The sequence below is a fragment of the Tupaia chinensis genome, unplaced genomic scaffold (genome assembly GCF_000334495.1).
Source record: "Tupaia chinensis unplaced genomic scaffold, TupChi_1.0 Scaffold000088_1, whole genome shotgun sequence".
In the NCBI taxonomy this organism is placed as follows: Eukaryota; Metazoa; Chordata; class Mammalia; order Scandentia; family Tupaiidae; genus Tupaia; species Tupaia belangeri.
Genome location: NW_006159550.1, coordinates 6,719,151 through 6,741,449, shown reverse-complemented (window position 1 = coordinate 6,741,449; position 22,299 = coordinate 6,719,151). Strand labels below are relative to the sequence as shown.

The 22,299-nt window shown below is 45.1% G+C and overlaps 1 protein-coding gene across 3 annotated transcripts in view; it reads right to left on the bottom strand.

The window, feature by feature from the left end:
- Positions 1-22,299, bottom strand: part of AOAH (acyloxyacyl hydrolase) — a 215,474-nt gene that overhangs the window by 173,910 nt on the left and 19,265 nt on the right. For 2 of the 3 annotated variants that reach the window (XM_027769767.1, XM_006143018.3), the window contains exon 2: positions 12,384-12,479. The exons of the other annotated variant lie outside the window; for it this stretch is intronic. In XM_027769767.1, coding sequence (XP_027625568.1) covers positions 12,384-12,479 — 96 coding nt within the window. The remainder of the gene's footprint in view (positions 1-12,383; positions 12,480-22,299) is intronic. 3 annotated transcript variants of the gene reach the window in all.

The window sequence follows — 22,299 nt, the reverse complement described above, 5'->3', positions numbered from 1 at the left end:
TTGCTAGTGTTCAAATGGCAATATTCCCCAATTGACCATAGAGTAATTCAATCTCTATCAAAATCCTAACTAACTTACTTTCAGAAACTGCTCATCAATCCTAACGTTTGTAGGGAATTATAAAGGATCCAGAATAGACAAAACAACCTTGGAAATAACACAAAAAAGACTCACATTTCCCACTTCTAAAGCTACAAAGCTATAATAATCAAGACAGGATAGTATCATTATAAGACAGATACACAGAGCATAGACTAGTATCAAGAGTCAAGAAATAAACCCTAACATTTACATGAATTGATTTTTGACAAGGGTGCCAAATCAATTCCAATGGGAGAATTTAACAAATACCTCTGGAAAACTGGATAGCCATATGCAAGAGCAATTTTGACCCCTGTCTCACACCATATATGAAAAATATAATTCGAAATGGATCAAAGACCTAAATATGAGAGTTAAAACTGTGAAAATTTTAGAAGACAACTGTTGTAAATGTTTGTGATTGGGTTGGGCAAAGGTTTCTTAGATGTGACACCAAAAGCGCAAGCAAACAGAAGAAAAATATAGTTAAATTTGACTTTATTAAAATTTTAAAATATATGTTTCAAAGTATACCATCAAGGAAATAGAAAGATGACTCAGAGAATGGAAAGAAATATGGCAAGTTACACGTAATACTAGGTATATGAAGGATATTGCAACTGAATGATAAAAAGACCAAGAGTCCAATTTAAAAATGTGCAATGAATATAAACAGACATTTTTCCAAAGAAAATATACAAATGCCCAATAAGCACACAAAAAGATGTTTCATTGTCATTAGCTGTGAAGGAAATGTAAATCAAACCCCAAATGTGATATAACTTCACACTCACTATGATGTGCTAGAATAAAAAGGACAGTGACAAGTGTTGTTGAGGAAATGGAGGACTCTGAGCCACACACCGTGCTAGCGGAAATGTAAAAGAATGCAGTCTCTTCGGTCACCTGGCCCTTAAATTGTTTAACATAGAATGACTATGTGATCCAGCAGTTCGACTCCAAGACATATACCCAGAAGAACTGAAAATATACATCTACAGAGAAACTTGTGCACAAATATTCATATCAGTATTTTACATAATAGTCAAGAAGTGGAAAATATTTAGATGCCCACCTACTAATAAACTGATAAGCCAGATGTAGTCTATCTATATAATGGAGCATTACTCATCTAGAAACATTTAATAAAATTCTGATACATGCCACAACATGGATGAACCTCTAAAATATGTAAGTAAGAAAAACCAGTCACAAAAGACCACATATTGTATGATTCAATTTATATTAAATACTCAGAAGAGGAAAATTTCATAGAGACAAAAGCGGATTAGTGACTGCTTAGAGATGGGGAGAAGGGATATTTGTGGAAGGACAGCTAAGAGGTATGGACTTTGTTTCTAGCATAACAAAAATGTTTAAAATTGATTGCAGAGATGGCTGCATAGACCTTAGTATACGAAAGCCACTGAACGGTGCCCTTTAAGTGGGTGAATTGTACAGTATTTAAGTTAGATCCTAACAAAGCTGTTTGAAGAAATACACCCCTTGGGTGCTCCCTTTAGGGGCATTACTTTGGAGACAGTCGAGAAACCCAATACTCAGATACCGGAGTTCCGGTACCAGCTGACTTTCAGTTTGGGGGAAGCGGCTTCCCCTTTCTGGACTTCAGTTTTCTCATCCAAGAAGTGTGGAGGCAGGTACAGCCTCCTTCACTGTAGCACCTTGTAAGTCTGGAGACTTCCACAAGACACTGCAAATTCAGTGAAGGAGCGAGGCGCTCTGGGAGCCAGTTTCAAGTATTGCTAATGTAGAATTGCCTAGCCCAGAGCAGAGCACTGTCGAAACAAACATTAGGATGTTCTTTAATGAACTTGCAATACTGCCTGAGAGACAGAGCAAATCCATCTTCATTCTGGTGAGTTAAGTGGTGCGTGTGTGTGTGTGTGTGTGTGTGTGTGTGTGAGAGAGAGAGAGAGAGAGAGAGAGAGAGGTAGAGAGAGAGAGAGAGTCAGTCAGTCTTAGAACTGCTCAGCTCAAGTCCAAATGAATGGCTACGGGGCTGTCCTCATTCTCTGAGCAGGACTATTTGAACAGTTTTCCGTGAATAGATTCTGCGGTTGTCAGCTGCAGCCCCTGGAGCAGCGACTGATGTGAAGTTCTAAGATCAGCGTGGAAGGGCGCAGAGCAGAAGCAGGCAGCATCTGTGAGGGAGCTGGACAGTCTCCCGTGAGCACCTGGCAGTCTGCCTGGTTGACGTGACTGAAGAATAGATTGGCATTAACACACGGGCCTACTCTATCTACAGTAAACACTTCACTAACAAGCCCTATCTCTGACCGGGAAGGTACAAGGGTCTTCCATTTCTACAGATTCAGAGTAAAGACAGCATAGGAAAAAAGAAAATGAGGCAGGATCAAAGGGCCAAGGAGAGTTCAAAAAGGACCAGTTGAGCGGGACCAGCAGATGGCAGAATGGTTACGTTGCTGGACTCCCACGTAGTCGACTGTAGTTCGAGTCTCAGACCCAGTAGTTTAAAACTCATGCCAGATACATGTGCACACATGCCCCAAAACACAAGAGAATAGTGGAGAAGGGATTGTGGCATTGCCGTCCCCCGTGGGGTGATTTCTCTCTCCGACTCTGGCGAGCACATGTGCCCTGTAGCAAAAATCTCTATCTCTAAAAATAAAAAAGGACCAATTGAGCAGTCATTAAAAATAGTTGTATACATGGGGACCAGCAGGTGGTGTTGTGGTTAAGGTGCTGGACACTCCCACATGGCCAACCACGGTTCGAATCCCAGACCTGGCAGCTTCCTTTCTGCTTTTCTCTCTCTCTCTCTGTGTCTCTCTCTGGTCAAATTAAAATAAATGAATGAGTAAATAAAATTAAATGAATAATAATTAAAAACAATAGTTGTATACATATGTGTGTCAGTAAAGCCTGGGACATTCCAATTTTAATCAACTTCGTATTTACCATTCCTCCCTTTCTCAGAAGAGCCTTTTGAAGTATTATCATTCTCATTCCTTTATAAGAGAGACTACTAAGCCTTAGAGAGCTTAAGGTCACAGATATTGCTAGTGATTCAGCCGAGGTTGAAATCCTTTACTCTTATTACATTTTGATTAAAAATATTTTATTTCCAAAGCTCATGTTTTTGTAGTGTAGTTTTCAGTGTGCTTAGGACATTTTATTTCATGCCTAATCTACAAGGTATTGTTCTACATTAACTATTGATATGAAATTTGAAACACAATGTTGGGAGAAAATACCGTTTCTCCTCAACCCTCATAAATTTGTAATTGAGATAGGCCCCCATAACAAAAATACAGATTAACAAGAGAAAATCAGGCAAGCTTATTATTGTGTGTGGTGAGGTGGGAAGAAACCTCAGTTTTCAGGAGAGTGACTGAGCACTCTGGCTTATAGAAGCATATCTCGGAGATATTGTGGATTCAGTTCAGACCGCTGATGTCAAGTGAATATTGCTACAAAGCAAGCCATGCATATATTTGGTTTCCCTGTGCATATAGAAGTTAATTTTATAGTATAGTCTGTTAAGCGTGCAATAGTATTATATCTAAAAACTGTGCTTACTTTAATTAAATGATGCTTTATTAATAAAAATAATAGTTAATGATTACTTAAGCCTTCAGCAAGATGCAATTTTTAATTTTTATTTATTTATTTATTTATTTATTTATTTAGGTTTTTGCCATAGAGTATGTGCGCTCACCAGAGAAGGAGAGATGGAAAGTGAAAAATTATCCCCATCGGGGTATGGCCATGCCATAATCTCTTCTCCTCTATTCTCCTCTTGCGATTTTGGGCACACATGCACCTGCTGCCTGGTGTGATTTTCAAGCGGCTGGGTCTGGGGCTCAGACAGCGGTTGGCCGTTTGTGAGTTCAGAGCCTTAACCACTGCGATACGCTGGCCCTACAAGAGGTCATCTTCTGCTGGTGAAGGGCCTTGCCGTGGTGCTGATGGCTGCTGGCATGATCAGGTGGTTGCTGAAGGGTGGAGTGGCTGCAGCCACATTTGAAACTAGGTCAAGAATGAAGTTTGCTGCATCCTTTCACTCTCCCTTTCCTGAAATACCTCTCTGCAGCAATCACTACTGTTTAATAGTACTGTACATACAGTAGAAGGTTCAGAACTGGAGTCAGTACTTTCAAGCTCTGCTGTTTTATCAGCTAAGTTTATGTTCTATTCCAAATTCTTTGCGGTACTCTCACCAGTGTTCACAGCGCCATCATCAGGGGTAAAGTCTAGAGCAATTACTTCCTTTGCTCTTCCATAAGAAGCAACTCTCAGCCATTAAATTGTTACTAATGAGATTTCAGCAATGCAGTCAGCTTCCAAGCCCCACTCCTCATGCTAGTTCCGCGGCTGTTTCCGCTATACCTGCAGTTTCTTCCTCCTCTAACGTCAGACCCCTCCAAGTCATCCATGAGGGCTGGGATCAACTTCTTGCAAACCCATGTTAATATTTTGACCTCCTCCCATGAATCACAAATGTTCTTAATGGCATATAGAGTCATGAACATGATTCAGAAGGTTTTTGATTTCCTTTGCCCAGATCCACCAAAAGACTTGACTATTTAGGGTAGTTATAGATTTTTTTTTTTTGATAGAGAGATATTTGCTATATGGTATGTGCTCTCTCCAGAGAGACAGACAAAAAGTGAGAAATCACCCCAAGGGGGATGGCCATGCCACAATCTCTTATCCTCCATTCTCCTCTCAGGATTTTGGGTACACACGCACACATGTGCCCAGTTTGAGTTTTAAGCCACCGAGTTCAGGACTTGAACTGCGGTCCACTACATGGGAATCCAGTGACATAACCATTACGCCACCTGCTAGTCCCACAGCAGCTATAGCTTTATTACTAAGACTTGAACATTGAAAGATCTCTCGATCCATGAGCTACATAGTGGATATTCTACTAGCAGGTATAAAATAAAATTAATCTTCTGTATGTCTCCATTAGAGATCTTGGGTGACCAGGTACATTGTCAATGGGTAGGAGTATTGGAAAGAAATCCTTTTGTCTGAATAATTAACTCTCAACAGTGGACTAAAAATTTTGAGTAAACCAGGTATTAGACAGATGTGATATCATTCAGGCTTTGTTATTCCATTTGTAGGACACAGGCAGAATAGACTTGGTATGATCCTTAAGGGCTCTAAAGTTTTAAGAATGTTAAATGAGCACTGATTCGACTTCAAGTCACAATTGCAGTAGTCCCTAGCTTGAACGTCAGCTTGTGCTTTGCAGCTTTGCAGCTTTGAAGCCAAGCATCGATTTCTCTCTAGTTGAGAATATGAATGTCCTTCATGGTATTTTCTTTCAATTGAAAGGTGTTTCATTTACATTGAAAACCCTGTTTAGGATAGCAGCTTCTCCTGTGACCTTAGTTAGAGCTGCTGTGTCGCCTGCTGCTTCACCGTGCACATTCAGGTTATGGAGATGGCATTTTCCTCAACCTCATAAAGCAAACTCTGCCAACCTCAAACTTCTTCTGCAGCTCCTCGCCTCTCTCAGCCTTTATAGAGTTAAAGAGAGTTAACACCTCGCTCTGGATTAGACTTTGACTTAAAACAATGTTCTGACTGGCTTGATGGTCTATCCGGAGACCACGAAGACTTTGTATCAGCAACAGGCTGCTAGCTTTCTTGTCATCCCCAGGTTCACTGGAGCAGTATTTTTCAATTCCTTCAAGAACTGTCCCTTGCATTCCCAATGTGGCTAACTGGTTGGTGCAAGAGTCCCAGCTTTTGCCGTGCTTTCTTCATTCAGATGAATCATTTCCAGCTTTTGCTTTAAATCCTTTAAATGACATCTAGAAAGGCAGATCCTATCCATAAAGTTTCCAATTTACTCTGTGAGATCTGTCCAAGGAATCACTGTAACTATTCCTTTCACTTGAATACTTGGAGACCACTAGTTGGCCTAAATTCAATATGGTTGTGTCTTAGAAAATAGGGAGGGAGAGAGAGGGAGAGGGAGAAGGAGGGAGAGAGAGGGAGAGGGAGAAGGAGAGAGAGAGAGAGAGAGAGAAGGAAACGGCTCGTGGGTAGAACAGCCAGAACACACAAATCATTTCTTGATTAAGATTGTGGTCTTCTATGGGGACAGACAGTTCATGATGCTCCAAAACAATTACAATGCTAACAGCGAAGATCACTGACTGCAGGTCACCACCACGTTCCTACCGGGGATCCGCACAGACATATGCCCTGAGAGTTACTAGAATTTGGCGTTCTTGAGTCACTTTAGCAGAAATTTGTTCTCCATGGACTGTGAGAGTTAAAAATTCATGTGGACTTAAGCAAAGGAAGGCAAGACTCCTCACATTCTGTAGATTCTGAAAATCTGCATGTATCCTAGAATATAGATATCATGATAGAAGAGATATAATGATAACAAAAAGATTTGAAATATTGCAAGAATTACCAAAATATGGCACAGAGATAGGAAGTGAGCATGCGCTGCTGTGAAACAGTGCTGATAGACGCGGGGCACAAGGCTGCTACAGACCTCTGATTTGTAAAAAGAAAAGAAAAAAGATACGCACACACATCGCTGATGGAGTGCAATAAGGCAAAGTGCAATAAACCAAGATGTGCTTGTATAGCATCTTCAAAAAAGAGCAGTGAGTCTAAAGGGAGTGGTGAGGCAGAGGGAGGCAGTTTCAGGTGTCTAGAGGCCTGAGACTGAGGGACGGTAACTGTGGGAAAGTGGGTGCAGTTTGTAGATTCCTCTGGCGGTGTTTCTGAGCTGCTGAGGGCTATTTCTACTAAAGGAGAATTTATTTCCTATCTTTACGTGGAAAGTGGGGAGGAAAGAAAGAACTCTTCCTCTGTTGCGTCTTCATCGCCTTTGGCCCCCAAACAGTCCTGCCAGCGGCAGATTGGGGGTGGTGACATATTCTGGTCTCTTTCGGCTGGTTCTGCATCTGTATGTTCTAAGATGCATGCATATTCTCAGAGTCTACAGACTGCGAGGAGAGGTGCCTTCTTTCTTCTATGTCTCTGGGAATTTCTAACTACCACATTGCACAGAGATAAGATTTCTGCTTAGCGGGCCCAAGAAGATGAAGTTCTAGCAAAGCTCTCAGGGCAGTGTTTGTGCTGACCCCCAGTGAGAATGATTCCATTAATCATTTTTCCATTAACAACTCTGAGATTCTTTCAAGGTGTTTACTAATGAGAGCCAGAGGCAAAAGCAGTGGGTGAAACTGAAGGTCAAAAATGCTGTGCACAATTTGAAAACAAAAAACAAAAAAAAACCTTCCTAAGCACAGGAAAGGGCAACATGATTCACTGAGAAATTCCTTTTGAGAATGTTCTTACTTACTTTCTCTAATGTTGTTTACTTATTTATTTTGTACTTGTTTAGCTTTGGAGGTGAAAAGGATACTTTAAAATAATTTTAAAAATAATAATTGTGTTTATGTGCATAAATTCATCTCCTTTATCCCCCATTCTCCTGGCTTACCAGACGGAAGACAATAGGCCCTGTGGGCCAGGCCCTTGTTTTCTAAGAGAAACCCTTGCTAGGGGACAGACTGTTTTTGTCATGCCGCACAGTCACATAACCGTTCTGTGTACTGGTTTCCACACCGTAAAACAGGAGCGGCACCTCCCCACCCACCCTGACGTCTGTCGAGTATAATGACCCTTAAGTGGAACTGGGTGTTTTATTTCTATCTGGAGGTAAAACACTCACTGATAAATAAAAGTAACCCCAAATGGCCACCTTAGTTGTTTCAAATGGCTCCAACGGAAAAGGCAACATGTCCTGGAAACTGTAAACCCCCTGCTGCCCCTGACGGAGGCTCAGCAGCCTCACCGGAATCCACTTTTCTCCTCTCATTTCACCTCCGCAGGCTCGGCCATTTCCCGTTCTGACTCAGAAGGATGCAAGATGGTGTCACGAACACTGGGCATCTTGTTTTGGGCTGTTTTAAATTTTGCTCGTACACAAACAGGTTTTTCAAAAACGTTGCCAGGGTTTGCTACGTTGTGATCTCCCACCTCCACTTCCCACACAGCCGGGACTGCAGGTGTGCACAAGGCAACCCTGCCTTTATGGTAGTCCAGGGAGCAAGCTCACCTCCATGTGGTCTCAGCCTGCCAAGTAGAAGTGTCTACCAAAAACTATATTTATGTATTTTAGCATAGAAAAATGTCATGACTTTACAAAGGACATAATACATATACACACATACACATGCACACACATATAAGTGAGACTAAACGCCCACAGAAAGTACTTCTTACAATGAAACTGGGTATCTCCACGAACCCCAGCATTAGTGGAGACAAAGCCCTTTGCAAGCCCTAGACCTGCAGAATACCAACGCTGGCATGAGAGGAAGGAGAGGAGACAAAGACTGCCAGCCCACAGGAGAGGAAAACCCCGTGGCACTGACAGGCGTGGGCTAGGAAGCAGGTGGGCCGAGTGGAGAGCAGCAGAGCACCCGGGGGTTGCCCAGCACAGTGGCAGCTCATGCAGGGACCCAGTCAGAAGGATGAGGGCTAGAGTGTCCCAGCACTGACAGACTCTCGAAACTGGCCCAGAGTCTCCTTCCAGGATGGGACCTACACTAGGAGAAACTGTTGGCTTTCGAATGGAACTGAACTGGAAAGAAACCATGTAGAAAGTCTAGATACAAGTGGGTGAGAGAAGAGTCAGAAAGTCTTGGAAAACAAGCTGCCATATTTTGTTTAACGTCACACAAAACAATGAAAGGAGCTCCGTGCATTTAGGAAAAACGACCCTGAGCCACCTCTCTTCCTGAGTCTTTGAAAGTAATTTCACATAAAAATGAGCAATGGAAATGCATCCAGGTCAACTCCCATACAACATTTTTATAAGGAAAAAAAAAGAATAAGGAACAGAATAACACCATACAGATAGTAAAAGCATGCCAGGAAGTCATGCCAAAACAAGAGAACAAATTAAAACATAACATATAATTTCCAAGTGATCTGAGGCATTCATAAAATTACATAAGACATAAAAGAACAACACATATCAGAATTTTTAAAAACTCAAAAATGGAATAACAGGGCTCAGGGAAGAATAAAAGAGTTATCAGAGAAAAGAAGTTTAATAGGATGAATACGAGAATGGGTAAAAACAACAGATGATGTCTTAGACGATGTGAAAAGGAGGGACAATTCTAGGACAGAAAACACATGACTCCAAAGCATTCAGGAGATAGGGACGACATCAAAGACAGGGAAAGGAGGGTCAAAGTGGGATACTAGCAATCTTAGCAGAAGGAAGGCAAATGAAGGCCTGAACGCCTGCTAAGAGGGTCCTGAAACTAGAAAATACGTGGATGTGAAATCACACATTAGACACACACGACGTGCTCAGAGCATCGATACCCAGCACTGACACTACGAAATAGTCTAGTTACATCATTCAATTTTATAGGATAAAGAAAAGAATCCTTTGCACGTCAAGGCAAAAACAGCAACTGACCTATAAAGAAAAGGAAAATTAGATGTCGCTGGGCTTTTTGATAACATATTTAAGATGTGCAGAGAAAGAAAATACCAAGGATTTTTACATCCGGAAGAAAACAGCTCCTTTAAGAACACAGAGGACACAAGCAGGCTATTATCCACATGCGCGGATTTAGGGGCGATTGTTCCAATGAGCCTTCCTGAAGAATGAGCGTCAGACAACTCAACTAGAGTGGGGCCACCCACGGGCCTCACAAACATTAATCAAGCAGTGGCTGATGGAGCTAGGCTAAGTGGGGTGAAAAGGGAATGGGAGTGAGTGTATCTAATGGCTACCTGCTCAGATAACATGGTATAATGATTACAAAGGGTAGAGAAATGGGAACAGTAAACGTGAAAAAACAATTTGAACTGCTCTTGATTACAAAATATATTAATGACGGTAGTATTAGAATTGATATTCTGAAACCGTTATATGCGTCATGAGGGGTAGATAAATGGGTAATTATCAGCTATTTTAATTCTATCGTCTCTGTCCTTGGGAATTCCTACTCTGAGTGGGAAGAGGAGCGACGTATAGAAAGGAGGAGATCCAGGGGCTGGAGAGTGTGGTCTTGGAAACTGATGGAAGATAAATCAGGCTTCAACCCTGCCTTTCCTGTGTGAGCAATACCACTTGGTACTGCGAAAAATGATGACAATGAGGGAAAAGGTATAAAGCATATTTTAATTAACAAATGAAAGATATACTATTAACAATTTGAACCCCGATAAATCAGTAGGTCTCATCATTGAACATCAATTGGGAGAGAGAAAGAGAGAGAGAAAGAGAGGGAAGCAACCACTTATGCAGGCCTCCTGACACACGAAGACGCTATCACTTACGCTTTTGCCAACTGAATCAAACTGGAGTCTGATTAAGCCTCCAGACCCAACACCAGTTTTCAGGAAACACAGAGCACAGGGTGGCACGTTCTGGTCCACCCCAGGCACGCGGTCAGCACAGTCCAGTCCGGACTCTGCAGAACACTGCAGGCCAAACACCTCCGCTAAGTTGCAAGTAAAGGAAGGGGAATGTGGGTTAAAATAGACTTAAAAGAAACGTCACAAACAAACAACAGTTGGGCGAGACCATGGTGTCTGGGATGCCCAGCTGGGTGACAGAGCTGAAGAAAGGAGCTGGCTGCGGTCAAACCCAGGGCGTTCTTCTGCTGAACAAGATGATGGGATGGCGCACACGGATGGGACTTTAGGGAGCCCTTCTGCTGCTTCTGAGCTGGGCTATATGAGAATACTTGCAAAGCTATGGATTTACTTTGCATTGTTTTCTAGGTTTGTTTTTTTTTTTAACCAAGCAAGATTTTTTAAAATCACCAGCAGAACAATACTACATTATTAATGGATTCGTACAAATGAATGTGTAAGTAGCTAGCAGACAAGAATGATGCCCACTAAGTTCATGTGAGTGGTTCTTTCTAGGGATGTGGGGAGAAAATGGAATGTGGGGGGAGGGAACCCCAAGAGTGCTTCAAGTTTATCTGCCATTTTTTCATTTGATGAAGGAAAAACTTGATGTGAAAATGTGACCTTTTTAGTTGTGGAAAACTGGGCCACTACAAACACACTGCATGTATTCGCTCCCCCGGCCCGTGTCTCTGAATTCCGAACGCAGTCTGAATGTGCAGGGCGATGCACGCAATGAATCGTCTGGCACGCCCTGGGGCTGTCAGCACGGCGTGCTACAGTAGGTCATCCAACAACCCAATAGATTGAGGATACAATAAATGTGCTCCACAGACCACGGGTACCGTCACTGCGAGTCAAGCTCCCTTACTTCACAGGAGAAGTAATGGAGGCATCCTTGTAAATTAGTTTCCATTAAGCAAATGAAAATTTCACTCTCAAAGTTTATTAATTGACTATTCATGTAATGGTTTTCTGTAAGGGAAATAGAATTAAGATTTTGTTTTTGCTAAGACTGAAAAACAAATATATAACTTGTTTGAACCACCAGAGAGTTCTTTCTTTTGTGTGATAGGTAAGGGACTTTGCTGACATCAGCTAAAGATCAATGGGATGGGGACCAGCAGATGGTGTCCTGGTTATGCTGCTGGCCTGCCACATGGCTGACCATGGATCGAGTCCTGGACCTGGTGGCCTGAAAATCACAGCAGGCATAGGTACGTGCCTGCCCAAGATCCTTCTCCTCCCAGGATCTTGGGCACCCGAGAATGGAGGAGAAGGGATGGTGGCATGGCTGTCTTCCCTGGGGGTGATTTCTCACTTTCCCTCTCACTGTGTCTGTCTGTCTCTCTCTCTAGTGAGCACATGCGCCCTAAGGCAAAAACAAACAAAAAAACCCCAAAGCAACAAAAAACCTCTAAAAAAAAATTAATGGAATGTTTCTGATTATTTTCCCATTCACGGTTTTGAGACCAGTTGTCTTTTCCACCTAAAGCTCTGTGTTGTTAAGGCCGTATGTGCATCTGGGTATGCATGTGTCAGTCAAATTAACATAAATTATTCATTATTTTGACTTCATAGTACTTAGACAGTGCTCACCAGTCGGACAAATCATTATTAACGTGACATAGAGCGACAATGGGCCACTCAACATTTATTTCCTAAATGTCTGCAGCAGTTTCATCCTGCCGACATGAAGAGTGACTGTCAGGGAGAAACTGCCTGAGTTTCTTTTGCTTAATTTCTATGAACCCCATGAAAATATAAACACACAGGGGTAACGCGGTTTCTGCTCTGCGAGCCCGTGCAGGCTGAGCACGCACTGTGGCGACCGTGACTGTGAGTGAGAGGCGGCAGGCCCACAGCGGGGCGGCCCACATACTCACCAGGCAGGTACCTGCACAGTCTCTCCATTGTGGCCTGCACCGTGGAGTTGTGAACCTGAGCCAGCTGTTCGAGCACCGATACCACCAGCACACACCCTGCAGGAGGAGAGGGCACGTCAGACCGGCACAGGACGGGGTGGGGGTCAAGGGAGAGGTGGGGTGGGGGGTGTCCTTATGCATGCCACCTTAAAGTGCTCCTCATCTATGTTTACGTGTTTATTATTACATGTAATCACTGTACGTCTTCACAGCGTACATGGTGTTTCCCAGCACGAACACAGTGCCTATCAGTCACCATGTTACCAGATTCATTATCATCACAAATAACTGTGTTCATGTTAATTAAGCGCATCTTTCCCCTGCTCCTTTCCCACCCTCCCCCTCGCACTCATGCCCCAATCCCCCCTCCCACACTCTAGTATCTGCCGTTGCCCTCCCTGCTTCTAGACCTCCAACCCTCCCATTTCTGCTATAGAGCACAGACATCCGGTATGTACTGAAAGCCCGTCTTTCAGGGTCTGGTTTGCTTCGCTTAGCATTATGTCTTCCATATTTGTCCACTTTGTAGCATTATTTACCATGGCGAGGACATGGACTCAACCCAAATGTCCAAAAATAGAGCATATTGAAAAAAATGTGGCACATGTACTCCATGGAATACTACTTAGCCTTAAAAAACAATGAAACCCTGACATTTGATACAAAGTGGACAAATAAAGAAGACTTAAGATATTCATAAAGAAGAGAATCAGGGTCAAATTTTTAATTTTGGAAAAGTGGTACAAATTGACCAGCATTTGAGATCAGGGGTGCGCCCTGTACTCAGCAGTTGAGCTCTGTATAGAAAACTGGATCCCACATGGCAGACTGTGGTTTGAACCTCAGCCCTGGTGGCTTGAAAAACATGCCAGCTACATGTACGTGTGTGTGTGTGTGTGTGTGTGTGTGTGTGTGTCCAAAATCCTGAAAGAAGGGAGAGATGGAGGAGAAGAGATCACAACATGACCACATTTTACTAGAGGTGGGTGGGTGATTTCTTTCTCTTTCTCTCTGGAAAGCACAAGTACCCACTGGCAATTAAGAAAAAAAACCTTTATGAATAATTGAAAAAAGAGAATATCAGCCTTTTCAGAACACAGAACTTTTTTTTTTTTAATATTTGCATTTTAAAATCTACCACCTGCATGAATCCACTGACTTGTACCATATTAGGGGTCTTCAAAACAATTCATGAAAAACGTGTACTATGTAAAAATGTGTGGATTTAAAACTTTTTCCCCACCCAAGTACACTTGAACTTCAACCCATTTTTCCACAAACACTGAGGCACCCATGGCATCCATGGGGTCGGGGCTCAGGAAGTCTGGGTTGTTAGCCCACTTTCTGACACTAGTGACAATGAGACTTAGCAGAGGTATCTAATCTCGCTTCATTTCCATTTTTATCCAGGTCTGTGGGAGAGAGAGATGATGTTTAAATACAAGGCTGCAAGAAAAACAGCCTGCTCGGAGTGGAAGCTCAGTAGACATAACCTCTCACCTTTCCCTCCTCCCACCACAGACAACGCAACCATGATGGGATCTTTCCTACCCTGCACCATCTCCTGTGTCGGATTTTAATTTTGGAAAAGTGGTAGCAATTGCCCAGCACCTGAGGTCAGAGACCTGAGACTGAAGCCTCGGAATCTCAGACGCACCCTCCGGCTCGCTGGGCCGTGGTTCACTCCTGGCAAGGAAGTGGAACTGCTGCTTTAATGGAGTGAGAAGGTGTGGCTGTGTGTGCCTCTGCGGTCAGAACACCTCTGAAATGTCACTGCCTCGCAACCGCAAGGCGCCCCGCGCGAAGACGTACCAACACGGGAAGTGCCCAGAGTCCAGCGGACCGGTTGGGGATCACTCCTCCCACTGCTCTGATACGTGCTGCACGTGCACCCCGGGCTGCTAGCCTGACTGCCTAGAAGGTTCTGGCACCTGCCTTGGTGAAAGAGCTGAGGACGCCGAGACCTCCTTCTTCCAAAGGGAAGGGACTCTTTCTCCTGAACGCAGATGGACAAGGGGGGAGCTTGTCGGACCTCGTTGAGATGCGTGAAGTGGGTGTGTAGGAGGGGGCTTCACAAGTTCACGGGGAGACAGCATTAAGTACAACTTTATTTTGGTGCAAAAAGAAATTCCTTCAAAATTCACGCATTTTTTTTTGTAATATTTTCCATGAACATTTTAGAAACCCTTCATATTAGTGGAAGTTCCTTTATTCTTTTCTTTTTGTTTCTTTTCTTTTCTTCTCTCTCTCTTTTTTTTTTTTTTTTTGACTAGAGGGCGTGTGTGCTCACCAGAGAGAGAAAGCAGGACAAAAACAGAGGGAGAGGAGAGAGCACCAAACGGCAGTCCCTGTGGGGAATCCTCCTCCATCTGGCCCTCTGTTTGGGATGTTGGGCAGGCAGATACACTTGCCCACCATAGTTTTGAAGCCACCAGGTCCAGGACTTGAAGGGTGTGGTGAGCCATGTGGGATCTGGCTGCCTTGCCACCAGGCCGTGGGGATGGCCCCAGTGGGCATTGTCTGTAAGGAGGCAGAGGAAGCCTCCCCTCCAACGTGAAGGCGTTTCAGGGTGCCCGGGCCAGTGGAAGCTCACTGTTATCCATGTGCTTGGGAAATGGGGACTCCAGAGCTGAACAGAGAAAGGCTTTGAGAAAGTCAACACAAAATGGGTTCAAATACTGGTTCAGCCACTTACAAAAGTATGACTTTGGTAAGTTGCCTGCCCTTCTAGAACTTTATGTCTACAAGTTTAGAGTTAGAGCGTAAGTTCCTTGAGACAGGAATGGCGTCTTACCGTCTCTAACCGTGAGTGCCGGCACAGAGCCTCGTTTGAAGAATGGAGGCAAGAGACGTTTACTGGCTTGGAGGGAGTGAACTTCAGAGCCACCTGGGTAACGTGTCGGTGGCCCTTTGCTGGAGGTCTCCCTAGGAGAGGGCTAGTGGATGCCCCTGCTCCGGCTTCTCAGATCAGTCATCCTACCCGTTTGCCTCCCCTGGTCCCATCTCCAGTTCTGAACACGGCTCCACTTCCCTTCTGGTGGGAAACAGCCAGTACCTTCTCCGTTCAAACAGTAGATTCTGTAGCGGATGCTCGTGACTGGAAGAGAGCACGGTGGAGACTGGGGCTTGGCTTAGTCTGCACCTGCTGCTACAGTAAACATTAGACTGAGCCATTTATGAGTTGTGGGAATTTACTTCATACTCTTGGAGAGACGGCATGGCACCAGCACGTCTCGTGTCTGGCCAGGGCTCACTTTCTGTGTCCTAGGTGCCATTTCTTCCTCCCTCACCTGTTGGAAGGGACACAAGGGCACAACACCTGGAGGACAGGCAGACGGGGTCACAGGGTCCTGCAGTTCTCGGAAGCCTCTTTTGTAAGGGCATTAATTCGATCACCACTGAGTCCTCATGACCTAATCACCTTTCCGAAGGCCCGCCTCGTAACACCAGCACAGTGGGGATTAAGTTTCAACGTGAATTTAGAGGGACACAAACATTCAAACCATAGCAGGTGAACTTGCACCGGGACCACATCCTACGGAATATTATCAAGGAGCTGCAGAGTGTGGCACCCAGAGGGAACTTGGGTGGGCGTGGGGGTTTGGAGGCGACATTAGGTGACCTGGTGCAGGCACTGAGCGAAGGAGTTTCCAGCTGTGGGACTGCCCTTCGACCTAGCCTGCTGCGGTTTTCTTCCCGCCTTAAACACTGCGGGAAACGTTGACTGCGCGTCTCGGTTTGATACAGTTTGTAATGATTCAAAACATTTTCCACAGGTACTTTTAAAGGAAAGAAACCAATGAGGAATGATCTGGGGACTTAAGGGACTGAGGTGGATGCAAGCACCTGAGGTGTGCCCCGACCGTCTGCACACACCGTGAGGGTAGGATACGTATTTACAAAGGAATGAGGTGGGGCCACCTCCATGATCTTGTCTTGTTGAGGTGAAGGGGTGAAGGAGAACAGAAGACGGTGGTGGGTGGTGCTGTGTCAGTTCCCCTGAGTGGTCCATCCTTGAGGCACCAAATATTTGGTGGGATCAGAAGTTAGCACATTCGGGGACCAGCAGTTAGCACAATGGCTATGTCTCTGGACTCCCACATAGTCGACCGCGGTTCAAATTCCAGACCCGGCGACTTAAACTCATGCAGGGCACGTGTGTGTGCGTGCCCAAGATCCCGAGAGAAGGGATTGCGGCGTGACCATCCCCCCTGGGGGGTGATTTCTCGCTTTCTGTCTTTCTGTCTCTCTCTGTCTGTCTGGCGAGCATACTCACCCTATAGCAAAACAAAACAAAACAAAACAAAAACAAATAACCTCTCCAAAAAAAAAAAAAAAGTTAGCACATTCGCTCCTCTGAGAGAACTGCGTACTCTGCAGGGAGTGAGTTTTATCCCCACCATCCCCGTGTTTCATGGGCTATTTCTACCCTCTCCTCCTTTGCTGTGGTCCCCTGTGAATGACTCAAGATCCCCCTCAAACTCCATAATCCTTGTGAAACCTCCCTTCCTTCGTCCATCAGGATTTGTAGCACACTCTCCCCTACTGCCCCGGGACCGTATAGCCATCCCGTGGACGGGCATTCCCCTACGGCCCCGGGACCGTATAGCCATCCCGTGGACTGGACGGAATGCTGTTCTGACTTCCACCCTCCTGAAATCACCTTCCTTAAGAGAAAAGTCAATGTCTTACCCCTCCCTTCCAGGGTCTAGCCTCCTGCTTGGTACTCGAGCTCAACGTGCACTTACTGAGTGGGTGAGTGAAAACAAAACAAAGTCATGGAGAACACCTTCTAGACCTCTGGGAAATGGGACCGTCTCTTCACAGAGAAGCTGCCAGCTGCTCTCTTTTCTCCCTCGCAGAGGCAGAAGCCCCATATGCAGTGCCTCCTATCAGAGGGGTCTTCCAAGCCTGGTTTTCACTAAGGAAGTATGCATTCACCAATAGCTACTGAGTACCTGTTCTAGGCAAGAGACTGCCAGGCTTTGACGGGCTCCCAGACGGGCAGAATGTGATCCCTGGCCACATTTACGTGGACTGGATAGCAAACAGTAGTCAAATGCTAGGCGACATGTGACATTGGAGAGCTGTGGCAAAGCCGGTGGGACAAACGGCACTCCCAAGGAGGAAACAGACTTGGTAGCTTAGAGGAGCAGGACACATTCCCCACGTCCTCCATGCTAGTCAGCAGCAGATGCTCTTCCTACTGGGACCTTTCATGGTTTTGTTTACAGTAAATGACATAGCGGAATTGATGAGATGCTGAACTGGAGACCCACCCACTTTCGTGTAGTTTATGATCTCATTCCAACTTCACAAGGTCTCATAGGCAGGGGATGACCACTCTCGTCTTACAGACTAGCAGGGGTACTGGATGAGCATGGGGGGAGAGACTCTTCTTAGCACTTGTTCTTGAGGAGTGTCCATTTCCAGAGTCACCAGTGGTCATAGGCCATGGGCACCATTTCCCTTTCTGGACTTTCCTTGTGCACTTTCCAAAGAGATGGAGAGATAGAAAGAGAGAGAGAGAGGGAGAAAGCATTCCCAAGGAGGTGTGTTCACACCACAATCCCTCCTCTTCCATTTCTCCACCCTCTTAGGATTTGGGGCACACGCACACATGTGCCTGGTGTGTTTTTCAAGCAGCTGGGGACAGGATTTGAACTGCATAGCTAGCCATGTGGGATCCAGTTTCCTTAACCACCAGGCCACAGGGTGACTCTGCACTGGTTTCAAGTCATACATGGCTTAGAAGAATGCGTACTTTTGGGCTGCTTCTTTTTAACTTATAAATGTGGGTTTTTCTTATGATTTTAGCTCAGAGAAATTCCACTAAGGACACTTATGACTGTTGAGGCTTCTTATCACTCCTGGCTAAAATTGGAAACTAATTACAAAGAGAAAAAGGAGCAAAAAAAAAAAAAAAAAGAGAGAGAGAGAGCGAGCGAGAGAGAGCGAGAGAGCGCGCGTGCGAAACATCATCTGATTCAAAGACCAGGGGACTCTTAGCACTAGCGTCACTTTGCCTGGTGAAAAGCTGTGATGACCGAAAGGGCCTGTGGGAAAGCAGTAATGGGGTTTGAGGGAGGTTGGGCTCGGCTTTGATCTGGAGACCTGCTCGGTGGGCCGTCCCCGCCTGTCTCCGGTGGGCACAACTTCCCTTCCAGTTGGATTATTAATTTAGCTTCTGCAGTGAGGTGTGTCCTGAATCCTTTATTGGCAAGGAGGGAGAAATTGACTTTTCTCCAGTTTCTAATAAGAGGCTTTACTGCCTTGACAGGCTAACGAGTGTTTTCTCTGGGAGAGACGCCTGGGCAGAGCAATCCCTCCCATTACAGGCCGTTCTCCGGCTGCTAAGAAAAGGCGTGGCTCTGCTGGACTGAGCTGTCCAAGCTGCGGCTCATTTAAGAAGGGGCGAGACAGCGAGAGCTATGCATTTTGCTCGGTGGTCACCATCTGAGACCTACGTATGGAGATCTCTTCTCACCTGGCATCCGAAAGTAATGAGTATAATAGAAACAGACACTCCTGAAAGCAGAGGAGCAAAGGGTCCTGACAAAGACACCTGCCCCAGGGTCTGCTTCTGGCCGCCTATCTCGGGCAGATGGCAGACTGCCGTGGGAACCTTTTGAAATGAAACAGGACTTCTGAAACTCTAATTAGAATCCTATCTGTGCTAGCTGGAAACAGCCAACTGCAGAGTGGTCTATTAGATCTCCCGTTTATCCAAAGCTCACACTTCACTGAAAAGCCTTGAAAGCACCTGGCAGTTGTCAGAGCCAGAGTCAGCATGACTGCACTTCCTTCTGACCCGCGCATGGGCATAAATAATTCATGGCGTTGCCAGAGTGCGCTCCCCGGTGCTTTTGCATAGATTACGGTCTCATTCCAACTTCACAAGAACTCATCGTGTAGGAATTATCACTCACGTTTTACAGACTACGGAGGCTCAGAGCGGTTAAGTGCCTTGCCAAGTGCGTAGCCAATAAGCAGGAGAAATGAGACCTGAATACAATATTCGGTGAGAAGAAAACAATGAAGAAAGGCATGAAAGCCACCAGCTAAAATGCATCCTGTCGGCAGTGTGTTTCCCTGACTCTCCTAAAATGCATCCTGTCGGCAGTGTGTTCCCCTGACTCTCCTAATCACTAAGTCAGAGATGGTAGCACACCGTCCAGGTGTGAGCCTTCCCGTACCTTCGCCCGTCCGCTTCCTCCTCTCAAAAGCAGAGCAAGAGAAGGGAGGAGAATGGAAAGGAGAGTCCTGTATGACATACAGTAGAGAATGCGGGGCCAGAAAATCCCGGGCTCAGGTCCTGCTTCTGTTACTTGCGAGGTGATGAATTTAGCCCGGCATTAACCTCTCTGAACTTAGATTTTGGCGCCCACAGAATGGAACGACACTTCTTGTGTGGTACATTAAAGATGATCGCAAGCTGTTTCCACTTACTCCCATGAATCGGCGATGTCTGCGCAGTGCTTTAAATCTGGCCTTGGGACTTGCTTTGGCCAACAGGATGTGGAGGCAGCGAACAGTGTTTCAGGGGAGAGCTGAGCCCCCCGGAGCCTTGGAGCGTCCACACGTGCTCTCTCTAAACGCAGCCGTGAGCCTGAGCGAGCCTGCTGGAGCGGCCCCACTGGGGCAAACCCAGCCGCAGCCTGCCAGCTACCGGGACTGTGAGCGAGGCCATTCTAGGTCGTCTGAATGCAGATGCAGGAGAAGTCCAGAGGAGACCAGCTAAAGGCCGCCCAGCCGTGCCCGCCCACAGATTTGGAGCTACCAAGTGACTGCTATGTAAATGCGGGGTAGCTTGTGACACGGCCGGCAACATGTCACAGGCCTCAGTGATACCACACGGAAAACGCACGTGTGCCTGGCACAGAGCAGGCGTGCGGCAAATGCCCGCTCCTCTCCCACCTGCCGAGACCGAGACCACCGCAGGAGAGACGCGCTCTCCGTGAACACAGATCGGACGCTCAGAAACCATCTTTGAAAAACGTGTTGCATTAGCCCACATAACTTCCCAGGGCTGACTTTGTGTTGCAGATGTCTGTCTAGAACTGTCACTTCATCTGGGTGGACGAGGCTCTGTGGCATAACAGAGCCACCACTCAAAACATTGTTTTATGAGAAAATGACCAGCGCCTTCCAAACTGCCAACTTTGCCAAGAACACTGGTCACCAGAGAGGCACTGCGTGGGCAGTTATGGTGGACATGCGGCCGAGGGGTCCCAGGGCAGGCAGAGCCCGACACAGCGGCAAGATGTGAACAGGCTGCGCTGAGACGTGGGCTGACCGGGTCAGCTCATTTAGAAATGCATTAAAATTAGATTAAAGAAACGAGAGCAGGGCAGGCAGGCGGCATTATGGTTAAGACCTGCATTCCCACATGGCTGACCGTGGTTTGAATCCCGGACCTGAAGGCCTGCTTTCTCTCTTTCTGGTCGAATTAAAAAAATAATAATAATAATAAATAAAACTAAGTAATTCTTTACAAAAAAAAAAATAGAATGAAAATGAAGAGGCCAGGAAGATCCCATCCTTCCTGTCACTCAGCACTTACTTATTAGAACTTACTACCTACTCAGACTCCTGAGGATGCAGAGAATGCAACAAGCTGCCCAGCAGGTGGGAAGACCAACACCAACACAGCCCCCCAGCAACCTGCCGGCTGTGCTACAGGGACCCACTGGTGCTTGGGGCACAGAGGGAGAAGACATTATTTCTGCTGGTTCACCATTGGTGGCTTCTGAGAGGAGCTAAGTGGGAGGAACTTTCCAGAAAAAGGCTGAAAAGGTCTCCCAGGGACAACAAAGAAGGAGCATTTTTTAAGACTCAGAGGTGAGAAGGAAAAGAATGGGGAAAGGCTAGCAGTCAGGGTCTGTGGGAAGGAAAAGCAGAGAGGGATGAAGGGGCGGGACTGTAAACCACCTTGAAGGTCTACTACAGAGAGCAGGCTTCATGCGGTAGTCTGCAGCCCACCGGGAGGGTTTTCAAACGCTTTTCCCTTAGAAGAAGTTTGAAAAACAGTGTACCCTTTTCACATTTTGATGGGTATGTAAAAATTATCAATGGGTATCAATTTCAATAGTGGCTAAGAGTGTCATTTGGGGCAGATTGTAGATATTTCAATAGAACTGTTACATTAATTTTCTTGATGTTATCCAAAGGAGTCGCAATACTATGGTGATTCATGCCTACTCTCATTCACTGAAAAATAAATGATTAAGCTGTTCTTTCACAGTGCAAAATATTACATTGATTATTCTTCTTGAACTATATTTCTATGAATGACTTCTTCCTTGAATGCTCCTTTTACCATATTGCTTATCCCAATGCAATTTTTATTCTTGAAAGTATTTTTGATCACATTCTTATATCTCTCAACACTAAAAATACATATGAAATCTAAATAAATATTTAATTCCCTGCAAATATAGCACTAAATATTAAAACATCTTCTGGAGGGGATTTTCTTCATTAGTAAAATGCAGTCCATTCAATTTGATTAGCGTTTATTCAATGGTAAAGGTAAAATTTGATTGGAATCACATCTCCTAACAAAGTGGTTGGGCCGTTTTAACTGGTACCTGAATCTGTGAAGAACATTTCTTATGTAAGGAGACAGGATTTAGCATCATTTTTGTTCTTATTTCTCATTATGAAGGATGTAGGTGCTGAGAACCACGTTTACCTAAATAACTAGATGTGAATGGAAGGGCTTTCAACATAGCAATTCCATCCCAGTTTTTGAACTCCTCCTGAGTTAATGCCACAATCTTAGAGTGGTCTCATTGCGAACTATTTTAAATGACCTATAACCCGATGGCTCCATTAAGTCCCCCTTCAATTTTGTCGAAAGCAAAAACTAGAAACT